General features: G+C 35.4%; 1 protein-coding gene across 4 annotated transcripts in view; it reads right to left on the bottom strand.

The window, feature by feature from the left end:
- Positions 1 to 24,811, bottom strand: part of EPHA7 (EPH receptor A7) — a 176,864-nt gene that overhangs the window by 38,508 nt on the left and 113,545 nt on the right. For all 4 annotated transcript variants that reach the window (XM_072855507.1, XM_072855504.1, XM_072855502.1 and 1 more), the window contains exons 6-7: positions 3,997 to 4,121; positions 385 to 553 (exon numbers count right to left, since the gene is read on the bottom strand). In XM_072855507.1, the coding sequence (XP_072711608.1) occupies positions 385 to 553; positions 3,997 to 4,121 (294 nt within the window). The remainder of the gene's footprint in view (positions 1 to 384; positions 554 to 3,996; positions 4,122 to 24,811) is intronic.

Consider the following 24,811-nt stretch of genomic DNA (forward strand, 5'->3'; position numbering starts at 1 on the left):
CCTCCTCTCCCCAGTTACAGAAGAATCTAGTAGAGTTATTCAGCTCACCACTACTCACTTCTCTTGTGGGAGGAAAGAGGTGTGTATTTGAATGAAAAAAATACTTTTCTTTGTGTTAGAAGGACATCAGAGGAGAAGAACCTGAAATGTTAAAAATCTTCTCCAGCTAATTATAAGAGTGTAATTTGTAGTTCTATGGTAAAACAACTAATTGAAGCTCATCCTTCAAAATACAGTGACGAAAATCCACCTTCATGTAGAACTTCATTCTTTCTAGTTTTCATTCTTTCTAGTTTTAATAATATTGCCTATGACTCTTTCCTTTCTTGCTTTACTTGCTACTTCTACTGAAAGTGTTAATTTCCTATAAATCTAATTGTTTACCTGTGGCTTCTTCTAGTGTGGCAACATCCAGTCTGGGGCTGTAATTTCCATAACCAGCAGCAGTAAAAGCACGAATCTGGAAAACATACACTGTTCCTGGCTTTAGATTATTAATAGAAGCTGAAGTGGACTTGGTTTTCACTGTTGAATAGGTCCTCTCCCTTTGATCCTGGAAACAATAAGACAAAACATTAAATGACATTTACAGGTCAGATTTTATCATGGTTGCACATCAGCAACTGACAGCCAGCCTGAGTAGTTTATTTCAATTTGTTTAATGCTTTTTTTCCCAACATAAAAAATAAAGTGTACTCTGTGGAGTATTACAAAACACTGTCAATGCAATGAGGAGCTCTAAGTGTAACATAAAATTCAAATGGGATGCTCATATTGTTACTCATAAAACATCCAGACATAAAATGACTGCTTCTTTGGCTCTGATTACATTTTCTGAAATTTTGATGAGAAAATAGCTTGACCACAGCTTTCCAGGGGGATCTGTGGGGTCTAAAGAGTTCAAGGACAGGAAAATCTCTTCTTTCATGGTCAGAACACCTTCCCTTGTCACCTTCCAATACCTTTAAAAAATACAATACTGCCAATGTATAACTGACTGGATTTTGCACCAAATTCTGAGGTCCTTAACTCAGTTTTCACTTAGTTTTTTTTCTCTGGCTTTTAGTCTTTTCTCAGGTTTTGACTCCATGGCATCAAGAAGAACCCAGGGAAAGAACTTCAGTGTGATACCTCCCAAATTTGAAGCTGTAAAATTACAAATGCTATGAGTAATAACTCACTTTCAAACACCACAAAAGCTGTATCACAGATCATTACAGTATTCAAAAAGCTCTACTTATTCATCACATTTACTGATCCAGATTATCTTTCAGCATAGATATGTGCAGCCCTGTTGATTTTCGGTGGCAGATGCAACCCTGATTTGAAGGGCAGAAGAGATGAATTAACCAACCATCTGAATGCACCACATGACCAGAGAAGCATGAGCCATACGAGACAGTGCTAATGAGACAGATACAGAGGGAAGGAATAAATCTGTAACTCATTTCAATAGCAGTTTGCCAGCTAAAAATTATGGAGAACCTTCCCCTCTGCAGTCAGTAAAGCAGCAAAGGTTTTTGCTGAAATACAGGGTTAAATACAACATACATGATTTCTTTTCTGAGATTCAGTAATGCCCCCTCCTGGGTCTTGCCCAGTCTGTAATTTGAGCAAGCCCACTGGCTCGGCTAGCAACAATTTTTCTTATCTTCTCCAAGAGGGTTTAAAACATCTGTATGTGAGGACCATGGTGGAATGTATGTTGGTATGTGAGAAAGAACAGGAGTGCTTGAGAGATGAGAAACAAGGGTAAGGAAACTGTAAAAACTCAGGTTCGGGACTGTAAGCCACAGTGGAACTTCAGAGTTTGGGTTTTGATGCATAAATGAGGCTTATTTGAATTGCCAACAGTTCTTGCATTTAAAATAAATAAATAACAAAGAAATAAAAATAACCTGCACTAGAAATCTCACAGGACAGGCTTACTTGGGAGATTTCAGGCAGTTTCCATTCCCACCCTAGCCAGAAGTGAGAGGTGAAAAAAACACTTATCAGAATATTTCAGAACCACAAAAATGTTTGATTTAATTTGGCTCTAAAGGGAGCTGAAAGTTCAGATCTTTTATTTTTTTTCTTTTTTCTTTTAAACTAATGGAACAAAACTTAAACTGCCTCTCGTTCTGAGCAAGAAGCTTATGAAGTACCTTTCAAGCTGAACTGCATTATTTTGGAAGGAAGGCCAAGCATTTAAGTATTTGTTTTGAAATTGTCTCACCAAATTAAAGGTATATAGTTCAGTTTATCTGTGACTGTTCATAGGATAAGCTGCTTATTCTTTTTTATTAATTTCACTGTAATAAGTATAATACTGGTAGGTTTCCTTTTATTACGAAAGAAGTTTAACATCAGTTCTTGTCTTTGCAAACATAGGAAACCGGCAATGAAATTCTGCTGCTAATGTAAAGTAACATGAATATACAGGGAAAATAATGAGTCACATTCTAAAAGTTACCATTTTATGAAGAGTCTAGTATCTTGAACATTTTTCTGTCATTTTCCACTATTTATCTAAATTATTTATTTTATTGTAATGGATTAGAAATTACTCTGCATCTTTAAACAAAAACTTCTTTTTGTTTGTAGTTTGTTTTTTTTAAGTTTTTTTGTGTGGAGAACAGTTTTGCCTTTGGTAAATATGTAAACTTTCTTTTTTTTAATGTATGGACTTTATTTGTGTGTGTGTGCACACACACATGCTTGAGGAACAAAAATTACCTGCTAAAATTAGTAAAATTCCCTTAAATGAATTGTTTAGCTATCTGTAAATATCTGATAAATTTTGTTACAGGAGTCATTAAAGTGAACAACTTAAACTGGGAGTTAGCATCAACAAATAAACATTTTATTCCCTTCCCAAATCATATAAAGATCTTTTGATAAGTATATTTGTGTAATTCAGCACTGAAAATTAGATGTGACATTTTATATTAGATCCAATCTGGTCTGAATTTACCTAATTCTATGCTACCTAGTAAGCTGACATGCTCTTTTTGATATAGAGGTGCTACTACCTTGTTTGCAGAGATGAAATGTCTTCATAAGCGATCACAAAGGAGCTCCTTTGTTCATTTCTTTGCATTTTAATTCTTTCTTTTTTCTCCCAGTATGTTTTATAAAAATTAGAAATACGTTACCTAGTACAGTAAATTTTCCAGGGAATCTGGAGGAGCCACACTTAGTCTGGGTCCCATGACAAACATGTAGCTGCACAACCTGCCTTCACTCTGCTTTCATCCAGTTTACGGTTGCATGTGGCCCTACTTACATGCTTGTCAGAATTTTTTTATTCTGAAGTACTTCAAAGTTATCGTGAATGAAGGCCTAGACACACTGAAATGAATAGCAAAACTCCGACTGACATCAATAAGATTGCAATTTCACTCTACCAGAAACAGAGATCACTTCATCTACTATTGAAAAGCAGCCCTCAATTCATTATTGTGTTGAGAGAAGAAGTGAAAAATAAATCTCACAATGCTGGGACTTTTTAAAAGAGCAAATAAGGAATATTTATCAGCCAAAACTGTAGGAAGTGCTTTGGAAGTTTTCAGACATCAAGTTGAAGTGGCCCAGCTTGTAAGGAAATACCAAATGCAGTCAAGGGTTGTATTTGATATATCATCTCAAGACTGGAATTACAGTGACACAGAAGGAAATGAAACAAGCTTTATACACAATGTAGAAGAGAGAGGAAAATGACAAATAACATGGTAAAATATCCAAGTCCAACTTAACAATAAAAAAAGGAAGTGGAAAAAAAGGCAGATTTCAAGTGGATATTTCATTCATAGGCTACCAAAATACAATATATGGGACATGATAGCAATAATAATTGCAGGGATTCACTAATTATTAAAAACAAGCAAAATCACTGTGACTGTGAAGAGACAGGGTAGTTGATAGGTGATGGTTTTAACATTGTTCCATAACAGAGCAAGCCAACATGAAGCAAACAGCACACTGTTGTACATTACAGATAATCTTAGCACTTACTTTCTCATAATACTTGATTTCATATTCAGTAATGACTCCATTGGGATGTTCTGGTTCCTGCCAGGAAAGCTCCACGCTCCTCTGCAGCACTCTCTCTTTCATTACTCCACTAACTTGCGAGGGAGCTGTTTGGATAAGATGTGTCAATAAATAAAAAGCAAATTTGTTGGATGCCTGAAATCAAATGTCATTACTGATCGACCCCATGCTGAGCCACTTTCATTAAGGTAAAAGAAAGCACCTTTTCATAGCTCACAATTCAAAGCTAATGAATATTCAAGCAGGACCCTATTACTGTTCATAAACTTAGAATGGAAGTCGAATTAAAGTGCAAACAGGAAAAAGTGGCGTTTTTCCAGTTAGTGCAAAACTGAGATTGATGGGATAGGAATAACAATTAAGGAAATTAATTCTGATTAAGATAGCAAGGTAGATTTTTAGATTGATGTGTAGTAAATTAAGAGGATAAATATTTATTGCATATGTTTCTGAAATGCACATTAAAGAAAAATAATGTTTTAGAAAAAAACCCACATTTTAGGCTTATTTCATATAACTGATTCCAATTCTGCTTAAAAAATAATCTGTCACACTATCTGATTACAGCATGACTTGGTGATGAAAATGACTTTGTTAAAAGACTAAACCCCCTCTTTTTCATTAGTTCAAATGCTTCCAGGACATTCTCTCTTTAGAGCTGAAGTTTCCATATTTGGTCTTGGCATTTTTTGAAAGTGTGAGACAATTTAACAAGTAGATCTTATGAAATAAAGTGGATGCTGTCTTCCTCCACCTCACTCTACAGAGACATACATATGTGCACACTTGCACACGTGCACACATACACACAGAATTTCCTAATAAACATCACCCACAAACAAGTACCTTTTGAAATTAAAAAACAACAACAATGTACAAGCATTACAGAGCCATCGACTCTCATTTTAAAATGTTTAAGAGATAATGTAATAAAATGGCAGAGACTGAAAAAGTGGCTTGCTTTATCTGCTTATCTCATGTTTATCAAAAAAGAAAGACAGCTGATTTTCCGCTGACACGCAGTTCCAGAGGAAGCCCAACATCATGCTTTTCCTCAAACGTACATACTGCCTATATGAATGTAGCACAGGAGTTCTGTAAAACTATAGCTCTTTAAAAAACAACTATGGCATTGGAACCACCTAGAACCTGATCTTATTCTCTTTCAATTCAATTGAAATAATTCAAGGGTGTAATGCTGCTCATGCAAAAGATAGATAAAGAGAGGACTTGATCCTCAGCCCCCTGCAGTTAAAAGCAAAATGACATTTACGTGTACAAGAACTTGGTCGTATTCAGAGAGCAGATTCAGACACGGGAAAGGAAATGAAAATTAGAGATAAATTCACTTATATCTTTTGCAATATATAATCTAGTACTGATTCTATATTTGAATGTTTGTTTGAACAAAAATTCTGAAAAATTTAAATCTTTTTCTAGGTAAAGAAAGAACAACCTTATTTCAGAACTGTATGTAAAGTTTTCACTATGTAAAATGATGTACAGTCTTCAGACAAAACAGGGTTCTTATCCTATGCAACAAGCAGGTTAACTTCACTTTCTCCTTTACCATTCACTTTGAGTCTAATTAGACTAATTCCCATTCTAATATTCTATAGCACACACACTTTTCTCTATTTAATTTAAAGAACATAGAAATAAAACATATAGAATGCACACTCCTGTAGCATTAAGGATAAAAATATAATGGTAAAGTAAAAAGAACTACAGCACAATCAAGACAATAATCCTCTAAAAACCTTAAAATTTGATTGTTAACTTCTTATTTTAATTGTGAAGTTTCTAGCCTTTTTTATTATAACATGTATATTCATGTAGGTTTTTAAATTAAATATATTTACATTTCATTAGAGGCTCCAAGAGTCCATGAAAATTAAGGATTGAAGCCATGCATGATAATTTTCATTATGAACTATTATGTTGTATATAATCAATATAATCAAAGTTGAAGACCCCTTAATGTAGGCTTCCTAACTGATAAAATCACAACATTGTATCATGTAAACACCACGGGTTGATCACCATTCCAAAGCCAGGATCTCTCTCTTTCACTCTTCTTGCATTCTCTTTCTAAAAGCTTAGAGTATTTTCACTCTCTAATTAGTGAAATATATTCTTTTTCGTAGCTAAGAGTCTGGAATGCAGCAAACTAATTTACTCTGTCTAGTTTTCTTTGTGGTGATTAACTAGTTGTCTTCTTCGTCTAAATGACTAACACAGCATCCTGGCTGAATTTCAGAGAGGTCATTATGTTTCATGTATAATGTTCTATCTCATCCAGATAAATGTTTTCAAATTGCTAATTTTATATTTTTAGATGTCCAAAATTGTTAATGTTCATACTTATCAAGAAACAATTTTATATAACCTAGGTCCCTGGAGTTTGTTCTCAACATTTGCTGCCTTTTGTTTTAGCTTATCAATTTTTTTCATTCCGTTGGTCATAGCATTCATTTTTTTTAAGCAGTGAAGCAAAATGAACTCGCTTCCTCTGGTGGTAGTTAACTCTGCGTATATGGGGAAGGAACAGCAATGCAGATAAGGAGGAACAGAGAAGGGGGAAGATTTTTATCAGGGAAGTGAAATATACTACGTGAGATTCCTACTTAACATCTGTATAAAATACACCACGAAAAGCCATATTCCATTCTTAAGGAATTTCCATTAGAAACAAAATCTCAGTGATTTATCAACATTGCAAGACAGCATTCAAAACTCTTAAATAAATGCACTCTTAAATATATTTCCTGTCAATTAATATTCTTTTAATTCAAGAATGGTCAGATTAAAAGCTGGTTTTGGTTTTGGCTTTTTTTCCCCTTACTAAAAACATTGTTCTACTTTTTATTGGTAGAAGAACCACATGAGGAAGAAGAGAAAATCCAGCCCTGCAGACTGTATATGTTGGTAGCTCTGAAGACAATTATGTTGTAAATAATTCCCATACCATATGATATTGCTAAAATGCAGTAAGTTACCTAAGCTTACTTTGTGTCCCCACGTTTGTTGGGGAAAGAAGAGAATCATCAAATCAGTTGAAGCCGGACTATCCTCCTCTGGGAAGGTACACCGGTCTGTTGTTACTGCAAGGAAATCTCTGTAAACTAGAGCAACCACGTAAGCCAATCTGTTGACGTTAGAGGCTAGATGTATATGCTATCTTTGTCCTGCCTTTTGGGTTGTATTTCTTGATCTGTGCTTAATGAGAGTGTACAGGTCAGAAGCATTTTGTTCTTTATTCTAGTGTAATCATTTCCTCCATATTCTCTCTTGTGCCTTTCTCACAGACTGTTTTGCATTCATGTTTTATTTGTTCTGGCTTCCTGAGACCTTGTTTTAAACCTTTAGCCCACTTCTCATTGCCTACCCTTGTTAATTAATTAAAAACCTATTTATGGTTTTGAAACAACTATGTTTGAGCAAGCTTGAAAATGAGTGAAAGCATACAGTTCATCCCTAAATACAAGATAAAATATGGTATTAAATCACAAAAAAGATAACTCTATAAAACAGAATTAAAAATATAATTTGTGTTCCCAATGGTAGCTAAATAATAATAATAATAATAATAATAATAATAATAAATTATTATTATTATTATTATTATTATTATTATTATTATTATTATTATTCTACCATTAGCTGATATTAGCTACCATTAGCTGATAATAATGATAAAAATTGTTTCAGGTATTTTTTCCTTTTAGTAATCTAGCTCTTGCCACTGCATCTATAACAAAGTTGTTCTTTATGAAGGCACTTCTTACAGCATTTCTAGACGACTAAGTACCCAGTCCTGAATGACTTGAGCATGCATAATCCCTACTGTATCACTTCAGGTTACAAAGAAGCATCACTTGTCAGAATCATTATTTTCATACTATATTACACTGGGGGATACAGGCTGTTCAAAACACTATTTACTATCAACTTTGTTTCTGATATACCTCATCTCTCCTTTTTCTCCTTATCAACTTTCTTTCTGATATACCTCATCTCTTCTTTTTCTCCTTCCTGCTGACACAACATCCAATGCATCAAACACACACAGCCTCTCTGGGCTAACAGGCAGATGTACCTACACATGCTGCATAAGAAAGTACTTCGAGAATGACAGGCCCTCAGCACACTCATTCACCTTTTTTAAATGCTTCAAATATACCATTCAGCAAAACGAAAAATTGATTTTTCACCAGGTTTCAACATCACAGCCACAGAGAAATATAACTCTGCTGGGCTTTACTGATAAAGCCTTCAAGTTATATAGATTTCAAGCTGGTCATCATTTTCAGATCAAGTTATAGAAAATGTTAAAACTGAGGTGTCACAAAGAGCAGGATATTCCAAGGAAATATTCTGCTCCAGAGAGAATATTGCATCTGGTAGACTGATGTGTTACATCTATACTGCTAAGCCAAGCATATGGTATATTATTAATACGTGCAAATATTTATGTACAGAAAACTGTACTGATTATGTTGGAAGGCATTACTTTTAGTCCAGAGTCCTTTGAAAATGTTGTAACATAATATTGCTTATGCCTTTAATCTCTATGCTTAGCTACTCTCTGGTTCTCATGCCTAACATTTCCCTTGATCCACAGTGTACTTTCCAAAAGACAAAGACAGATGCAAAATTAAATCTTTTGCACTTTGTATCAGAAAAAAACCCAACAAACCAACAAAAAAACAAACAACGAAAAAAGTAAAAAATACTAAAACAAAACAATAAAAATTAAAAATTAAAACATGTGAAGCTGGACTTCCACATATAAGAGGAACTAGGTACAATGCACCAATTGCTAGCACAAAATCAACTGTAACACCTTTGTATTGAAAAAAGGTAACTCAGTAAAAGAAACATACCTAGCCATTTTTTTGAGATTTCTTAAAGTTCTGCATCTTGAATGGGTCTCAACTCCATCAACAGCATCAGTCACGGAGACCTTTAATTTGATACTTTTAAAAAAGTCTCTCTAGAAGCAGCATTCCGGTTGTTTAGTAATTTGTGTGTATAAAACAAACTATTAAAAGTCCTCAGAAATAAGTGGTTCAATCCTGCAGTCCCACTTCACGAAGAAAGTTTCACAAATGAACATGAGTAAATGCCCCCAGCACAGGACCAAATTCCATATCAATAAATGCTAGCAAATCTATGTTTTGCAACTCCAGTTTTATCATTTGTTATACAAAGACTAATGAATGAATGGGCTATCAGCCTTCCTTAACTATTTTTTATATTTCTTTATTTTATAATAGCAATAATGTGCTTAAGCCAATCTGAGCTTCATCTTGTACTTGCTGAAATTAAGAGTAACACTTTCACTTTCATAGCATGGGACCATTACAGCACTTCCTGAAGGACAAAAACTCTTGGCTTTTGGCCTCTTTCTTTTTCATATCGCAAAGATATGCAGCAATCACTCAGAACCACTGGCTTTTCATAGAGCAGCAAAGAGATCAATTTTTACATCCCTCTAAAACTGTATCTTAGGGCCCAACATAAGTTTTACATTACAAGAAGCATTAACACCATTTTTCTGCAACAATGTTCTACAGCAGTTGGAGGGTGTTTTGAGTATTCAGCCTGAAGGGGACATTGCTAAGAGATGCAAACCATGGAAAAATGGAGATATCGGCATCCCCATGGTTATAAACTACTCTATTATTTTTTAAAAAAATGTCTTTGCCGTCTCCTTTCTTGGCAGAAATCTTTAGATAACAGAGTTGCTTTGACTCTACATCTATTTTAAGTGAGACTGGAGTCTGGCATCTTACCAACAACAAACGCAAAATGAACCGATGTATACATATATATGAAAATAGTAGCAGAAAATTATACTGTTCTTAGCTCTTAAATGGTTCTTCAGGAAGAGAATACAAAACTCCTTATACTCTTTTAACAATCCTGCACCAAGATTACCCAAATGGCACCCTTCTGCACTGGCTAGCATGCTAATTTACTCCCAAGAGAAAGCGTGTAAATGAAGTCATAACCTGGACTCCCACCATGCTCTGGTTTGCTCTGAAAGGAAACTTAGGCATCAGAATTGCCAAAATTACTAAATAAGAGTGGTAGGCAAACAGATTATACACCTTGAGGAATTGCAGCTACCCCTGTCAGGGGCCTGGGGTCAGCATGTGGCACCACACTGGTTTTTATGCTGGTCTGAAGCAAGTATCTTGTCAAGGGTTTGCAGGTACTGGGCAAATTTTAAGACTTTACTGTGTAGATATTTCCCTTATTTGTTTATTCTGTTTTCCACAAATATACAAAGGTTTTATGTGTGGGAAAAAGAAAATATATAAAAATTTTAGAGCACCATAATATGGCAGTGCTACTCACGCCATGATAGAGATCTACCATAGCTTGTCCTCTGAGTTCTTGGGAAAAAATGCCTACATTTCTCTTCATGTTTACACTAATATGTATAATAATTTTCATGTTATTTTTTATGTTATTTTTTATGATAGTTCATGAAAAAAAAAACAACAACCAAACAAACAAACCAACCAGAAAAGAATACGATAGCTCTTAAACTGAGCATGATTAAATGGATAGATGGAAATTCATAAGACTTCCTTTTTTGTAGCTGTCCCATCAGTTAAGTCTCCATATGACAAAGCAGCCCATGATAAAAGGTTATTGAGTACCACTGTATTATGCCATTAGTACCCATTGCTTTGGATCAATGACAGAGAAATTCCCCACTGTGTTTACAAGCTGCAGCATTCAAAAAGAGACCCAAATAAATCAGATATTTTACACTAACAACATCCTACAGAGAAGCCATTTTAACTTCCTCTCTGACACACTTTACTTTCCGGCTCATAAATATAACACAGTGTGCTTACAGTGTGCTTACAATGCTCTGTAAGCCATCAGCAGAGGCACACACAGCTCTCTAGGCCACTTGGGGATGTCCTGAGTACACGGTAACAGGCAATGTAATCAAGTAATACTTGACTGCATTACTCCATTACATTTTTTGCCATTGCTTTTGTGGTTGAGAAACTCTCAAATTACCTGCTGATCTGCAGAGAGGAACAGAAGCAGTAGTTACCCAAATACTTTTGCAAATCAATTAATAAATGTAAGTCAAAAAATGAGGAAAAGCAATAAATACATTCTGATCTCCCCTAATATTATTAGGGGAGTTCTAAGAAAGCTTATGCTCAAACAGCATTCTTACCAAATATGTAGTGATTTACTAATTGTTCATATCTTTTATATATCTGATGCATTTAAAATAGTTAATGGTTTGGTAATTCCTTCATCAAGCTCAAAACTCACCAGCTGAATCAGTTTTATATGCTGTCTACTCTGGCAAAATTCTGGGGAGGGAAACCAATAAAAAGAAAGAAAAAGAACTTACCAGAAAGAAATGAAACAGTTTAGAAAGATCAGGGCTGACGGTTTGTCTACCATGTTTTGTTTTTTTTTCTGGTCAGAGTCTATGTCTAGACCCATACTGTGATCTCCCCTGTTTCTCCTGCCTGACATTTGGTACAAATATTATTGTCATGTCTGTATCCCATTTCTTCCAAAACTGGCGACTTGGGCATCAGTCAGTGCTGAACGGATGCTGAGTTGCGTAACAAGTGACAACATCGACTCTCAAGGTATACACAACTCTTGCTTTATGAATAAGTTTTGACATGTTAGGCACAAACCTGATTCTTACAAATGTGTTAGAGTAACAAACCAGCCTTACAAATAACAGAGAGGGGCTTTTGTTCTCCTGAAGCATTTGTTTTCCTTTGCAGAAGAAATATTTCTATGTTAATTAGATTTTTCTTTTGTCCTGCCTTCTTTTGCGATACATCTTTCATAACTTTTTTTTTTAGCAGAAACATCTGCCACCAGCCTTGCAGTAAATCCTTGGCACACAGGTATTATTCTTCATTAAAGAAAACAAAACACCACAAAACTCCCAAAGATGAGGACACTCTTTTCCCTGGTGGGCTACTCAGACACATTATGTTCTCCTTCTGTCTCCAGTCATCTCTGCTGGCAAGTGTCAATTACAGACACAGGTTTTAGGGAACAGAAGGATAAAGCACAATTTACAAATACTTTCCTCTGGAAGCAGACAGGTGTAATGACTGAGACTGTTTGCTGTAATTGAATTTCATGCTGTCATCTATTCAGTCACAAAAAGATGTCAGCATCAAGGATGCTACTCATGGGAAAAAAAAAAATACCAAAACCCCTTAATACATTCTCATTGCTACTGTATAGCTAATATTGCCACCTTAGTTTGACTTGTCTAAAAGTAAAAGTTGCGTTTGCTGGAGGATATGCGGTGATTAGAACTGTGGCTTTGGAGGCCTACGGACTAGTACGATTATGTTTATTTAGTGTAGGATGTCCAAGAGACAATTAAATGAATTCCAGCCCCATAACAAAGCAATTTGTTTCAGACATAGCCAACAAAAATGTGGAAACAAAGTGCCATGCCAAAAAAATCAAAACAGTTGATCAAATATTAACAGAAAAGCATATAAATATTCTATAAAGATGTCAGCACAAAACAATAATTATCACTGTGCCAGAGGTTTGATCAAACTGACGTTTTCAAAGACATAATTGTTCAGTGGGGAAAAAATATTACTCTATTAACATTCCTAAAATGTGTACAACTTCTGTTCCAGCCTTCCAAATTCCTGTGAAATGCATTATAATGGTACTGCTAATGATGGGCATATTTCTGAAAGCAGCACGGGTGGTATTCCCAGGGAATGCAGGAAGAATTCCTTGCAAAAATGGCTCGCTTTTTTTCTTTTTTTTTTTTTTCATGTTATGAGCTTGTACTTCTTCTCCCAAAGAGTATTACATGTCTAGAATTTAAGGAGATAGACAAATACCTGTCTGGGAATCTGTGCTAGAGTGATAAATATCAGAAGCAACAACCCTGAAGTTAGTGACTATGCACAGGAATGAAAGTCATGTCCATGAGAGCAAGGTGAGGCACAGCAGTCAGCCTATGACTCCCTCGGTCAGGGCTTATGGGAAGAAGCAGTTGTGCTGACCAGAGTGAGGTCACCACTGTGGACAACTGCTACTGACATAAATACAATATTCAAACTTTCCCTTGAGGTATAAAAATTGACATACATTCCGATAACTGAGAAAAAATCCATTTGATACTATGTTGATTGTCCCAAATGAAATAATTTTGGGAGTATGTATGAGCGGTTAAAAAAATACTGTCATGCAAAAACAGAATGAAAACCCATTATCTTAGGGGGAACATATTTTGTAAAGTGAAGCTAGTTGATTGATTTGAATATACGACATAAATTAACACCTGCCTATTAAACAGCAATAATTACTTTAGAGATGATGCACATATTTACTTAATAATAAAATACACAAAATTTGTATGAAAATATCTTCAGTTTGTTTATATTTTCTCTCTTTTGCAATGAATAGTATTAAAACTGGTAACAGGAATAACACATTTCTAGGATTTATGCAACTATGTATGATAAATTGGCATGATTTTAAAAAAATATATCCCTACCATCTATCACACAAACAGTAAACTTTAAACATAATTTCCAAAAGACCTTAAATATTCTTGACTTTGAGTAGACATGGGTTCCTAAATCTCCCTATTTCTTAAAATAACCTTAGATTTGGGGGGATTTTTTTGTTATTTGAGAACATGCTATGGTTGAATGCTTCTCCAGTGCCTACTCACTGGAAAACCTTGCACAAAGACTTGCCTGATGCAGAAACATATTAAACTGGAAAGACATCAGTCATTTAATGAAAGAATTTACTATGTGGTTTTAAAAGCTGTACAGAATCATAATCTTTTTACAGACTTTCTAGTGGCTTTACTTCCCTGAATGCTATGAGGCTCTAAGGGAAACCCAAGTTCTACATCCAAAGGTTAACTTCTTGGAGATTTAGATTACGAAAATGTCAATTGCACAAATTATAAACCCATTTAGCTTTCTGATTAGTTCCACTTTTAGCATAGCATTTAGGGCTCAATTCTGACCTCTCATCAATTATATTTTAGTTTAGCTGCATTGATTTTATCTAAGTTATCCTTGCTTTATACCAATGGAAATAAGATCAGAATCAGGTCCTAAGGGTAAAGTAATTAAAAATGTAATTACCACAACTGATCATGCAACATATCTACATCGTTAACTGGTTACATTTTTTTTTAACAAAAAGATTAAAATTTCTTTGCCAATTTCACAGAGATAGGTTTTTACTCTTCTATTTCAGAAATAGTTCTGGATGGGACCCAGACAATCTAACTTAGGCACCTGGGTGCACCTACCCTTTAGGCGATTACAGCTCTCCTAAATTAAGTGCTTAAATGCCCCCAAATAGCTTTGCTCCCTGTGACAGAGAGGTAAATGCATTGGAAAAATCCAGAAAGAGATCCTGCCTGTTTAAACTGAGACCCATAAATTTGAAAACATCTTCATTTTAAGGCCTTGGAAAATCTTTCTCCACTGACTACATAGTGAATTTAGGCACTGATTTTAGGAGAAACAGATGACCTGGTACACCAAATAAACCTGACACGTAACATTTACATACTTTTTAGGTGAGGTAGACCCTATCTTCCTCATACACTACCTAGAATTTCTTCCTATCTCCTAAATTTTCCTTGTGAATTTAAGAAGGTTTATTCCTTGACCCCTAAAGCACCTTAAGGTAATTACCCTGGAGTCTGCTCTGACTTACCTCTCATGCAAATCTTGTAGGATGCAGTTTTCTACACACAATAGTGTAAGTCTAATTCTTGATGAGCTTAGAGGTATGTTAGCAAGCTTCTAGCTAAATACTGTAACTACTTACATAACTCCAACTTCATAACTGAAGGGAATCAATTTAATGCTGAAAATATTCCTAAGTAGAACTGAAGTGTTAACTAACATTTTTATAAGAAAAAAAAACAAACCACGAAACAACAAACCAGAACAAGACCTTCTGGGTTTGATTCTCTTTCAATTTTTAATGTTGTGAATAAGTAGTGACTGCACTGACTCCTTTCATCCTGGATGTTGAACTTTTATCAATATCCAGGATGAAGGAGATGAAAATGGAGCTCTTTGCAGTAACAGAAAACCATGCAACATTTAGTCAGAAAGGTTAAACTTAAAAAAAACATACGAAGCTGGTTCTGTTTTATTGCAAAATTACTCAATATATTGGAAAAATAAGCAAAATTGCATTAAGCATCCTTGAATAGTTTATTATGGTTCTATTTATCCCAAATAATAAACTTTAGATCTGATTCTCCATTCCCTCACTCATAGTGAAGGTGCTGGGAGAGTGCAGACTTTCAGACTGCATGCAACATATGCTGTCCTGTTACATAAAAGTATGGGAAAATGGTGTCTCTACATCTTATTAGTCCTTCCAGGTTGTAAAGGATACAGCAAAAAGACAGTAAAACTGGAATGTCACGAAAGAAATTAAACTTGAGTCATAACCACAGCACTATCCTGTGTTTTAAAGAAAATTACTATTTTCCTATACAGACTGTGTAGACCACTTTTCAATTACTATTTGTCGTGGTTTAACCCCAGCCAGCAGCTAAGCCCCACACAGCCGCTCGCTCACTCCCCCCCAGTGGGATGGGGGAGAGAATCGGAAGAGTAAAAGTGAGAAAACTCGTGGGTTGAGATAAAGACAGTTTAATAGGGAAAGCAAAAGCTGTGCATGCAAGCAAAGCAAAACGAGGATTCATTCACTCCTTCCCATGGGCAGGCAGGTGTTCAGACATCTCCAGGAAAGCAGGGCTCCATCACGCCTAACGGTTACTTGGGAAGACAAACGCCATCACTCTGAACATCCCCCCTTCCTTCTTCTTCCCCAGCTTTATATACTGAGCATGATGTCATATGGTATGGAACAGCCCTTTGGTCAGTTTGGATCAACTATCCTGGCTGTGTCCCCTCCCAACTTCTTGTGCACCTGGCAGAGCATGGGAAGCTGAAAAGTCCTTGGCTAGTGCAAACATTACTTAGCAACAACTAAAACATCCCTGTGTTATCAACACTGTTTTCAGCACAAATCCAAAACATAGCCCTATACCAGCCACTATAAAGAAAATTAACTCTATCCCAGCCAAAACCAGGACACTATTCTTCTATGAGAGGCTCCAAGTCTAAAGTATAAATTATTGCTACCTACGTGTATATATAGCACAAAAGTTGTATTCACCACCAACATCAAAAGACTTAAATTTAGTGATTCCAAGGCACATCACCAGTAGAGCAACTCAATTTATGAGTGAGCACAGTGTACAATATGGTTCATATTTAGATTAGCCAAACAATATGACATCATTTAGACCAATAGTGCAATTATTAAATACCAGAATGTGCAAGGTTGCACAGTATGTAAACAGAAACAGAAATAGGACTATATTCTCTGAATATCAGTCTATTGCCTTACTCATTTGAAAAAGCTCCAGTGTAATTATTTATACTCATGAATGTATTATAATACACATATTAAGATGGATATACATCAGAATCTTGAACATCTATAGCTTGTTTCCTTAATATATATGGTCTCAGCACTGCTTACTGTATGAAAAGAAAAAAATAAATTATTGGTACTGGAATTTCCCATGATAATAAATACACTGAATGTTCATTACTTTCCCTTAAATGTGCATGTAAAAACCCCGCCTTAGAAAATAGCTATGCTAAAACACTTCGAAACTCCTCTCGTGATTATTCAATGATAAAAATACTCAATCTCCTCATTAACTAGATATGAGTTTCTGTAGCTCTTTACATGAGCCCCACGTAAAAAGGTGGAATAGTAGAGAGGCTACTTAACTAATCAAAGCTGTACTGCACATATGCTCAGGGATAATAAAAAAAGCAAAAAAATTTTCCCCTTTGTTCTGATTAGCCAACAGTGGTTGAATTAGTCATAAAATAAAGCTGGCAATGATAAGGGCATGTCTTATTTTAAATCTCTACTTGAAGGGTTTTTCTTTTTTTAACCTTGTAATTTCTCTAATCCAAACTAAATTAAAGGTTGATGAAATACGCATGTAAAGTCAGATAATATAAAGACTTATGGCACTTATTATAATAACATTTGTATCCCACAGGAACCAATCATAGCTTCATACATGCAGTATGTGTGCAGATTAAATAGGATAGATACCTTCAAATGGACATGACTGCAAACTGATTTTAGGGGTGGAGCACCCAACAGGCTTACCTTTATTAAAAGAGCGTTTACTATATACTGGCTGCATACGTTGCAATGTTTAAGGTAGTATACAATTTATCAATAAATACAATTCTCCTTATCTGATGACAAATTTCACCCTTTCCCCAAGTGTGCAATACCTGCCTGGACGGATCCCATCTAATTTTGCACCTGAGATATTAAAATACAAGTCTAGTCTCCTTAAGGTCCTTTCAGTTAGTGGAGAGAGATCCTGCTGGTCATTTAGATCTTATGGTAAGCAAGTCTTAGGTGGGCCTTTAAAATGGTGGGCCTTAGGTGGGCCAATAAAATCTAACCTAAAAGTTAGATTTTATTGCTCCAGGTGTGTCTCAAGATGGAACCTACATTGCTTGACTGGTAGGATTTTTTTTTTCATGCTACATCTTTTGTAGGGTTTGGCATTTTTTTATTATTTATTATCAGTATTCAGTTTTAAATGGTTAGTCTAATATTTGTTTTCTGTGATAGAAATAGAGAGATGCTAATTTCTGGTATTTGTATCAATTTATTACCCATAGCTGGGAACTAGCCCCCCTAATTTAAACTCTTGAGTCTATGCAGTAGATGCCTGATGAAAAACTCTCCAAGAAGAAATCTAATCAAGGAAAAGGACTGCCCTAAATGGCCTCCAGAGAGACATCCTATCAGGTACAGCTCAGGCCCCCAGCTAGGGAGGCAGGACTTCTCTCTGAGGGACCTTGGAAGCATCTGCCACTCTTCAAGGGTAAACGAGGCATGTCCTTTAAGGAGTTTGGTTTACTCAGAGCTTAAAATTTGTGTTGATACGCAATACACAGCAAAGTTTGGCAGATGGAGTCTACCACCTACCCACCTTTCTGCTGCAGTCATTAACTTTTCTCCAGGATCCCTAGAAACCACTCTTACCCCCTAGATACAAACAGACTTCTGAGTTTCTGCAATTAATTCCCACAAGACTGTATTCTATCAAACACACTTACATAAAAGATATGTAGATATACCTGATAAATTAGTGTTGTGACTAATGCAGGTTTGTGAGGTGTAACATGCAAGCAGCTAGCCAGCTGACCTACAGCACAACAGCCATATATATGTATCTTAAGTGACCGAGCTTGGACTGAAGTTACAGGATCATCCAAAATTGTGCTTAAACCCTATGTTTTACTATACAGCCAGCCTATTCAGATGACATACTCTAGTGTTAAGTATGTACTTCTCCTTCCCTTTTCAACTCTGTGGTAAGTTGCTGACAAAAGAATTTAAAAAAATAAAAGAGATCATCAACATAGTATTTTAAAATACTTAGAATATATTTTTATATGTATATATATTTAATAACAAGCTAGGTCTCATACGCCCTGCCATCCCCCAAAAAAAACCCAAACCAAGAAAGAAAATCCAAATCTGCAGCATTTTTGCACAAGATGGATTCAATTAGTGTGAACTTATCCTATTTGCTCCTTTCCTTTAGTTTTCATACTAGTCCATAGCTCAGAGAACATGGCACAAAAAGGAAGAGGGAAGGGAAGGGAAGGGAAGGGAAGGGAAGGGAAGGGAAGGGAAGGGGAAAGACAGGATCGGACAGGACAGGTCTGGAAGGGATGTGGGTTTTTTCAATCATGCTTTCTTTCTGAGAAATCAGATCCGTGCATCTGCTTCATTGACTTTAACATGAAGAAAGCAAAATCTGGAAAAATTCCATCCCAGCCCTGTCTGTATAACAGCAAGTGAAGTGCCATGACTGGTCTTGAGTATTGTCTCAGTACTTCCAGAAGGTCAGGAATGCAAGCAGCTGGCTAGAGTTTAAAGGAAACTTAACTGTTTGGGGGGGAGGGGGGGGGAAGCCATTTTAATGACTTACCAGAGTCTCAGAGCAGGTTAAACTGTCTGCATAGATACAAACAATGACAATAAAAATGTTAGACTAAAGAAATACTCCTTACCTATAGAATATCAATGATTATCAGAGGAACTTTATCTTGTTCTTAACAAGTTGAATCATGCAAACCCAAGATCAATAAGGGAGGATGTCTTTAAAGCTCCACTGTTGCATAATGGAAATTACTTTGAAGAGATGGCTGTGTGTTCATGGAGAGTTAGCAAACTGTCCCTGCAGGCGCTGGTGACATTAGGCAGCTCAAAATACAGTATTTCACTTGAAGCATATCTGACTCATTCTATTGGCATAAACATCACATGTTTAGCATTAACCGCTTTTACAACCTGCTTTATAAATATATTTTGCTTCCCTCTCCAACGGCTGTCTTCTTTCTTTTGTTGCAAATATTTTTGCTTGTTACTTTTGCCTCTGACAGTTTGACGGTTATTACCTTAAGACATTGCAGGTGTTCTTTAGTTCTTTTCAAAGAATCATCTAGGTACCTAAAGCTTTCAGCACATTAACAGGTGACTAATTTTTAATGGTACACCTAAAAGAATAAAGCTCAAAGGCAGAAAATACAAATAAAAATAAAATGGTGACAGGAGCACTTAATGTTTTTTAAAAATCCAGTTATATTATTTTTAAGCTGAAATGAAGAATAGTCTAATCACTGGCACTTATAACACGGCACTGCAACACTCGGGTTATAACAAATGGAACACACTACTCTCTTAATTAGGCTATTAATCAGCAGAGTGAAAGGTCGATCAACAGCATTACCATTTGCTCCAGATACAGATTTCCAGATTGTTACTGGTTATCCAGACAGTGGCAGATTTGCAGGAATGCTATTTTTGCTTAAACAGCACCCTTTGCCCCAGTCATTCTGGAACTGAGAGTAAATCTCCCCTCTTTCCTTTGTCTCCACAGCAAAGTCCCTTTGCCAGGAATCGGGACTTTGCAAGAGAATAATTTCATTGGAGAACCAAATTTATGAGTTTGAGGTTCAGAAATGTCCACTGGCTTGCATCAACTTTTCCTGGATAGAGCCATAGTCTTTTCTGAATGGAAGTTGAGATGGGCAAGAGTCTCTTTTTCTTTCCAAAATTATGCAGACAAGAGAAGAAGAAAGGTCAGCCTTCCTCCTACATATCTGTTATCCTATTATCTCTTTGCTATGAATGCCTAATAAGACTGATCTGAATTTTCTTCTCTATAGACTTCCTGTCTTCATTCTACCTTCTCTTGTTTTGTCTGTATTGAAAAGCAAAAATAATGACGAAGTGTTTCTAGTATTGACTCAACTACCACTTATGTTATGTTTCATGCACTTAAATGCATTCAAAGATTTAAAATAAAGTTGTGCAGTTTGAATAACAAAATGATAGAGCTTCATGAAACCTAAATTCCACAGAATTTGCAATATGAAATGTGGACAAAGACTTTAAGTGTCTTTTAAGCTGAAATGAACAATAGTCTAATCACTGGCACTTATAACATGGCACTGCAACACTCAGGTTATAACAAATGGTGTCTCTACTGTAGAAGAACCAAAGAGCATGGAAAAGACAAACTTCTTAAATGTAGTAAAATAGAGTCATTGAAAGGAAGGCTATACCAGCCCTTGAAGGATGGGTATGAGAGGTGACCCGAATTTACATATAGTTTAGAGCAATCTCAGGAAATTATACTTCTAAGTCTCCTCTAATATTACTACAGAAAACTTTTACTTAACTGTAACTTTTCTGAAACTTACCTAACTTAAACTTTTATTTACTACAGAAAATCTTACTACAGAAGACTTTTCTCTGTGATCTTTGCCCATGGCAGATGAAGAAGAGGATTAAAAGTTACGTAAGTAAAACAGGGATGTACTGGTGTTGAGTGGTTTGTTTAAGAGACAACTATGTTTGAACAGAGACTGTCCAAATAGGACTCCTTTTTACATCCTATGATTATCTTTCACCCTTTTAATTGTAAATGGTGAATTCATTTTAAAATAATAATAGGACACAGTACCACTCTCCATCCCTCTCTGTTTTGTCACAATGACCTAAATCTAGCCAGTAGATAGCATCTATACTACTAGCCTGCACCCCCCAAGGGACTGGAAGGTAGGTGGTGTGTACCCCTAGAGAGAGAAGCCCCAAGAGCAGAATGCTGCCAAGGGCTGGAAAAACAAATTATGTCTTTTAATCACTGGAATCATCCAGCCTTGTGTTAAATCACAGATATAAATTAAAAAAAAAAAAAAGAAAATAAAATTACGTGACTAGAATAAAATAGGTATCTTAATGAAATTCATTTTTGTCCTCTTTCTTTTTTTTCTTGACTTTTATGTCATGTATTCAAACACAGTTTTCTTCTAAATAAAACGTACGTGTCTTTTTTCGCTTTTTTTCACATTCTCAAAAGATTTTTTTTTCAAGTTAGTTCTTTTGAAATTGCCAGCCTTAACAATGGTTTATTTAATGTACTCTGTAAAACTATTTGTCTCTTAGACATATACTTTTATTTACTGACTTGGTGTTTCCATCTTTCTTTTTAACTTTCTAAGTTTATTGTACTGTTTGCATTCTTTCACAGCCCTGAGGTAAACAACAATCTCACCTATGTATCTATCAGGATATGGCTTTTTAACTCAAACTCTCTGCACAATGAAGGCTGTGCTATGGGCTTTCATTCAAGACATATCACCTGGCACTTTTTTTGTTTGGTTGGTTTATTTATTTTCTGACCTATCTGATTCATTGCAACATCAGCCGTGAATAGAAGCCAATACACCTGCTTTGTTTTAACTGCTCACCAGTTAAATAATTCTGCTCACCAGAAACAATCAATACTACAAATGACTTGTGCGTTAATGACATAAAAGAAACAAAAAAGTGTTAAACTGATGACCCTCTAATTATCACATCTTTATTGAGGCAATGGCAGCATATTTATAAATGCTGTTGGACTTTTATATTGCCAGGACATTGATTTTTGCCAATTAATGAATCTTTGTATCCTGAGAGAATATTATTCTTTCTTGAGCTAGATACAGATCTCTGATTACACATAGAGATGTTCTTGGCAAAATACAGTAATTTTTCATTTTAATGTTCTTTTATTCGTGAGAAATAGTGAACTGAATTTGCTGGGATAATTATCATCCCCAAAACCACCAAAAAATAAATACCAAAAAACAAAAAAACAAACAAAATCCATCAAAGTGATACCGATAATAAAATAAATCACTACATTATGTTTCCCTGACAAAATAAATGGTCATACACCCATGTGAAGGCAAGCCTGAGTTTTGCAATACAGGCTTTACAGTAACCAGGTGCTACCATAGCAAGTATTAATACATTTTAAACTGGTTCTCTCATTTAATGATCTGAATTTTCTTAATCATCATTCAACTTAAAATATGTATTGTTTATTAACATTTATTAAAATGTTCTGTGAAATATTACTTTTGAAGCATGTTGATTAAAAAAAAGTAGTAACAGAAATACAGCCTTCTTAGATGTTATAGATTTCCATCTAAAATGGAGCTATGGAAGTGAAGTACCTTAAGCATCAGCATCTGTACCAGTGACTGGAAGGCGTCTGGGTGCCTCATTCTCTAATGGTTACTTCGGACCAGAAAACCTGGGTTCATCATCATGCAATTTTAGGCACTAAATGGCACACCAAAGTTAAAAATAAAGTCTCCAAGACTCCTTAGAGTAAAGACACATTCCGATCTAACATCCCTATGTCTTGCTGTTGGATTTAGGAGAGTTTAAAAAAAAACTTTATCACTAGCACACAGACTTCTGGTTAGGTGCTAAACTGAAAAGGATTAAAACTAGGCCTGAGTCCTTATCTAGAAAGTGTATGTGACCAAACTTACACAGATATATTGTCCCAGGGGAGTCCAGAAAAGCAGTTTTTTGATCAAAGTATGATCTACTGTGCAATTCCAATCTCAGCTGGCCAAAGCTTGCCACAAAGGTCAGCAAAGCTAGTGTATGGATAAAGCAAAGCAAAACAAACACTGAACAACAGCCTCACAAAAAGATATTTCAGACTGGAATTAACAGCATTTACTTCCTCAGTTTTTTTATTTCCTTACTCCTTCATTCTTAACTGTGGAAATGGTGGCATCCCTTTCTAAGGCAAGGTGAAAGGACAATTCAGGGCACTCAATTCACAGTGCTGTTCCTGCTAAAAGCTGGGTCTGTTCAAGTGTAAACATGAGTCTAGTGATATATGCTAACAAAATGCAGGAAAACAAGATCGTGAGCTCTCTGTATATCTCTTCCAAATAGATTTCTCCTCTGTATATCTAGGGCTTGGCCACAGCTCAAGGAGAAAATGCTCCTGCCACTCAAAGGAAGCTGTCTCAGATATGTCATTCTAACATTTACTGCTTGTATGATTTTAGCTTACACAATGCTGAATATTAAACACTCGGTTTTTACTTATTAATTACACCCATTTATTCTTGTTATTTCCTTTTACAGGTTAAAGCCAATTCATAGTAAAATCACTACAAGTCCTGCATTGCGAGGAAAACTTATGACATGTTTTAGCAACTACTAGTACTGCTTGTGAGAATTACTCTGTAAAGGAAAGGACAAGTGGACACTGAGCTGTGAGGAGCTGGAGTATCTCAGGAATCAGCGAGTGGGTGGGTGAGATGCCCTGAGACTTCCGTATCACAGCTGTGTATGAAATACCTGCCCTTAGTTACAGCCATTAGAACTCTTTATTCACCAAAAATGAACCTGTCTCTTGAGATCTGGCCACCTGATACAGAAGAGACTTTGCAAGGCAGAACAAAAAGTGGCTGCCACCATTTTATTTTAAAAGCAATGACTTAAAGGATACTGCTTCTGCTCTTTTTTTTTTAATATAGGCCTTTGACATGGGGATATAAGGTTAGATTTTTAGCTGGCATAAATCAGTAGAGTGCCGGGGAATGCTACAACTTAATTTCTATTTATGTAAATCTACATCTGTAAATTGTTTCATTTTTCTGCACAGTGAACAAAATTAAGCCCACTGTTATACAACTTCCTTAAATGATTAATTCAGACCAGAATTTCAGTTCATGTGTTCTGATGTTACACATAAGATTTGTTTTTCTTCATTACAATATGAATAAAAAATTTTTTAAAATACAGTAATATAACTTAAACCTCTTTAGAAGTAACTCAGTGCGTTTGGTTAATAAGGCACACATCTGTTACATATGTATAAATTGAAATACTAGGGTTTCTTTGAAAAGAAAATTCTGCACTAATATAAGTCAAATGATTCATAATACTAAGATTAAAAAATCAGCACTATAGAAGATAATCATATAGCAATTAACATCTATTCTAGTATGTATTACATTATTGTCTCTATATAATATAACTTGGAATATATAATGCATATATAATCTATGTAATGAATAATATATCTTTAAAATACAGGAATGAATAACCTAGTTACAAATACATTGACAAAAATCTCTATTAGTCATTTGTTTGTTTTATTTACTTAGTTATTTATTTGGTTTTAGTCCCCCCCCCAAAAAAAAAAAAAAAAAAAAAAAAGGCAAGAATACCATTCAATCTTTTGCAATATATCTGTTTTCAGCAAAGTACTCATTGTCATGAGAATATTTCCCTGGTAATTATT

The sequence above is a fragment of the Ciconia boyciana genome, chromosome 3 (assembly GCF_034638445.1).
Source record: "Ciconia boyciana chromosome 3, ASM3463844v1, whole genome shotgun sequence".
Taxonomy (NCBI): Eukaryota; Metazoa; Chordata; class Aves; order Ciconiiformes; family Ciconiidae; genus Ciconia; species Ciconia boyciana.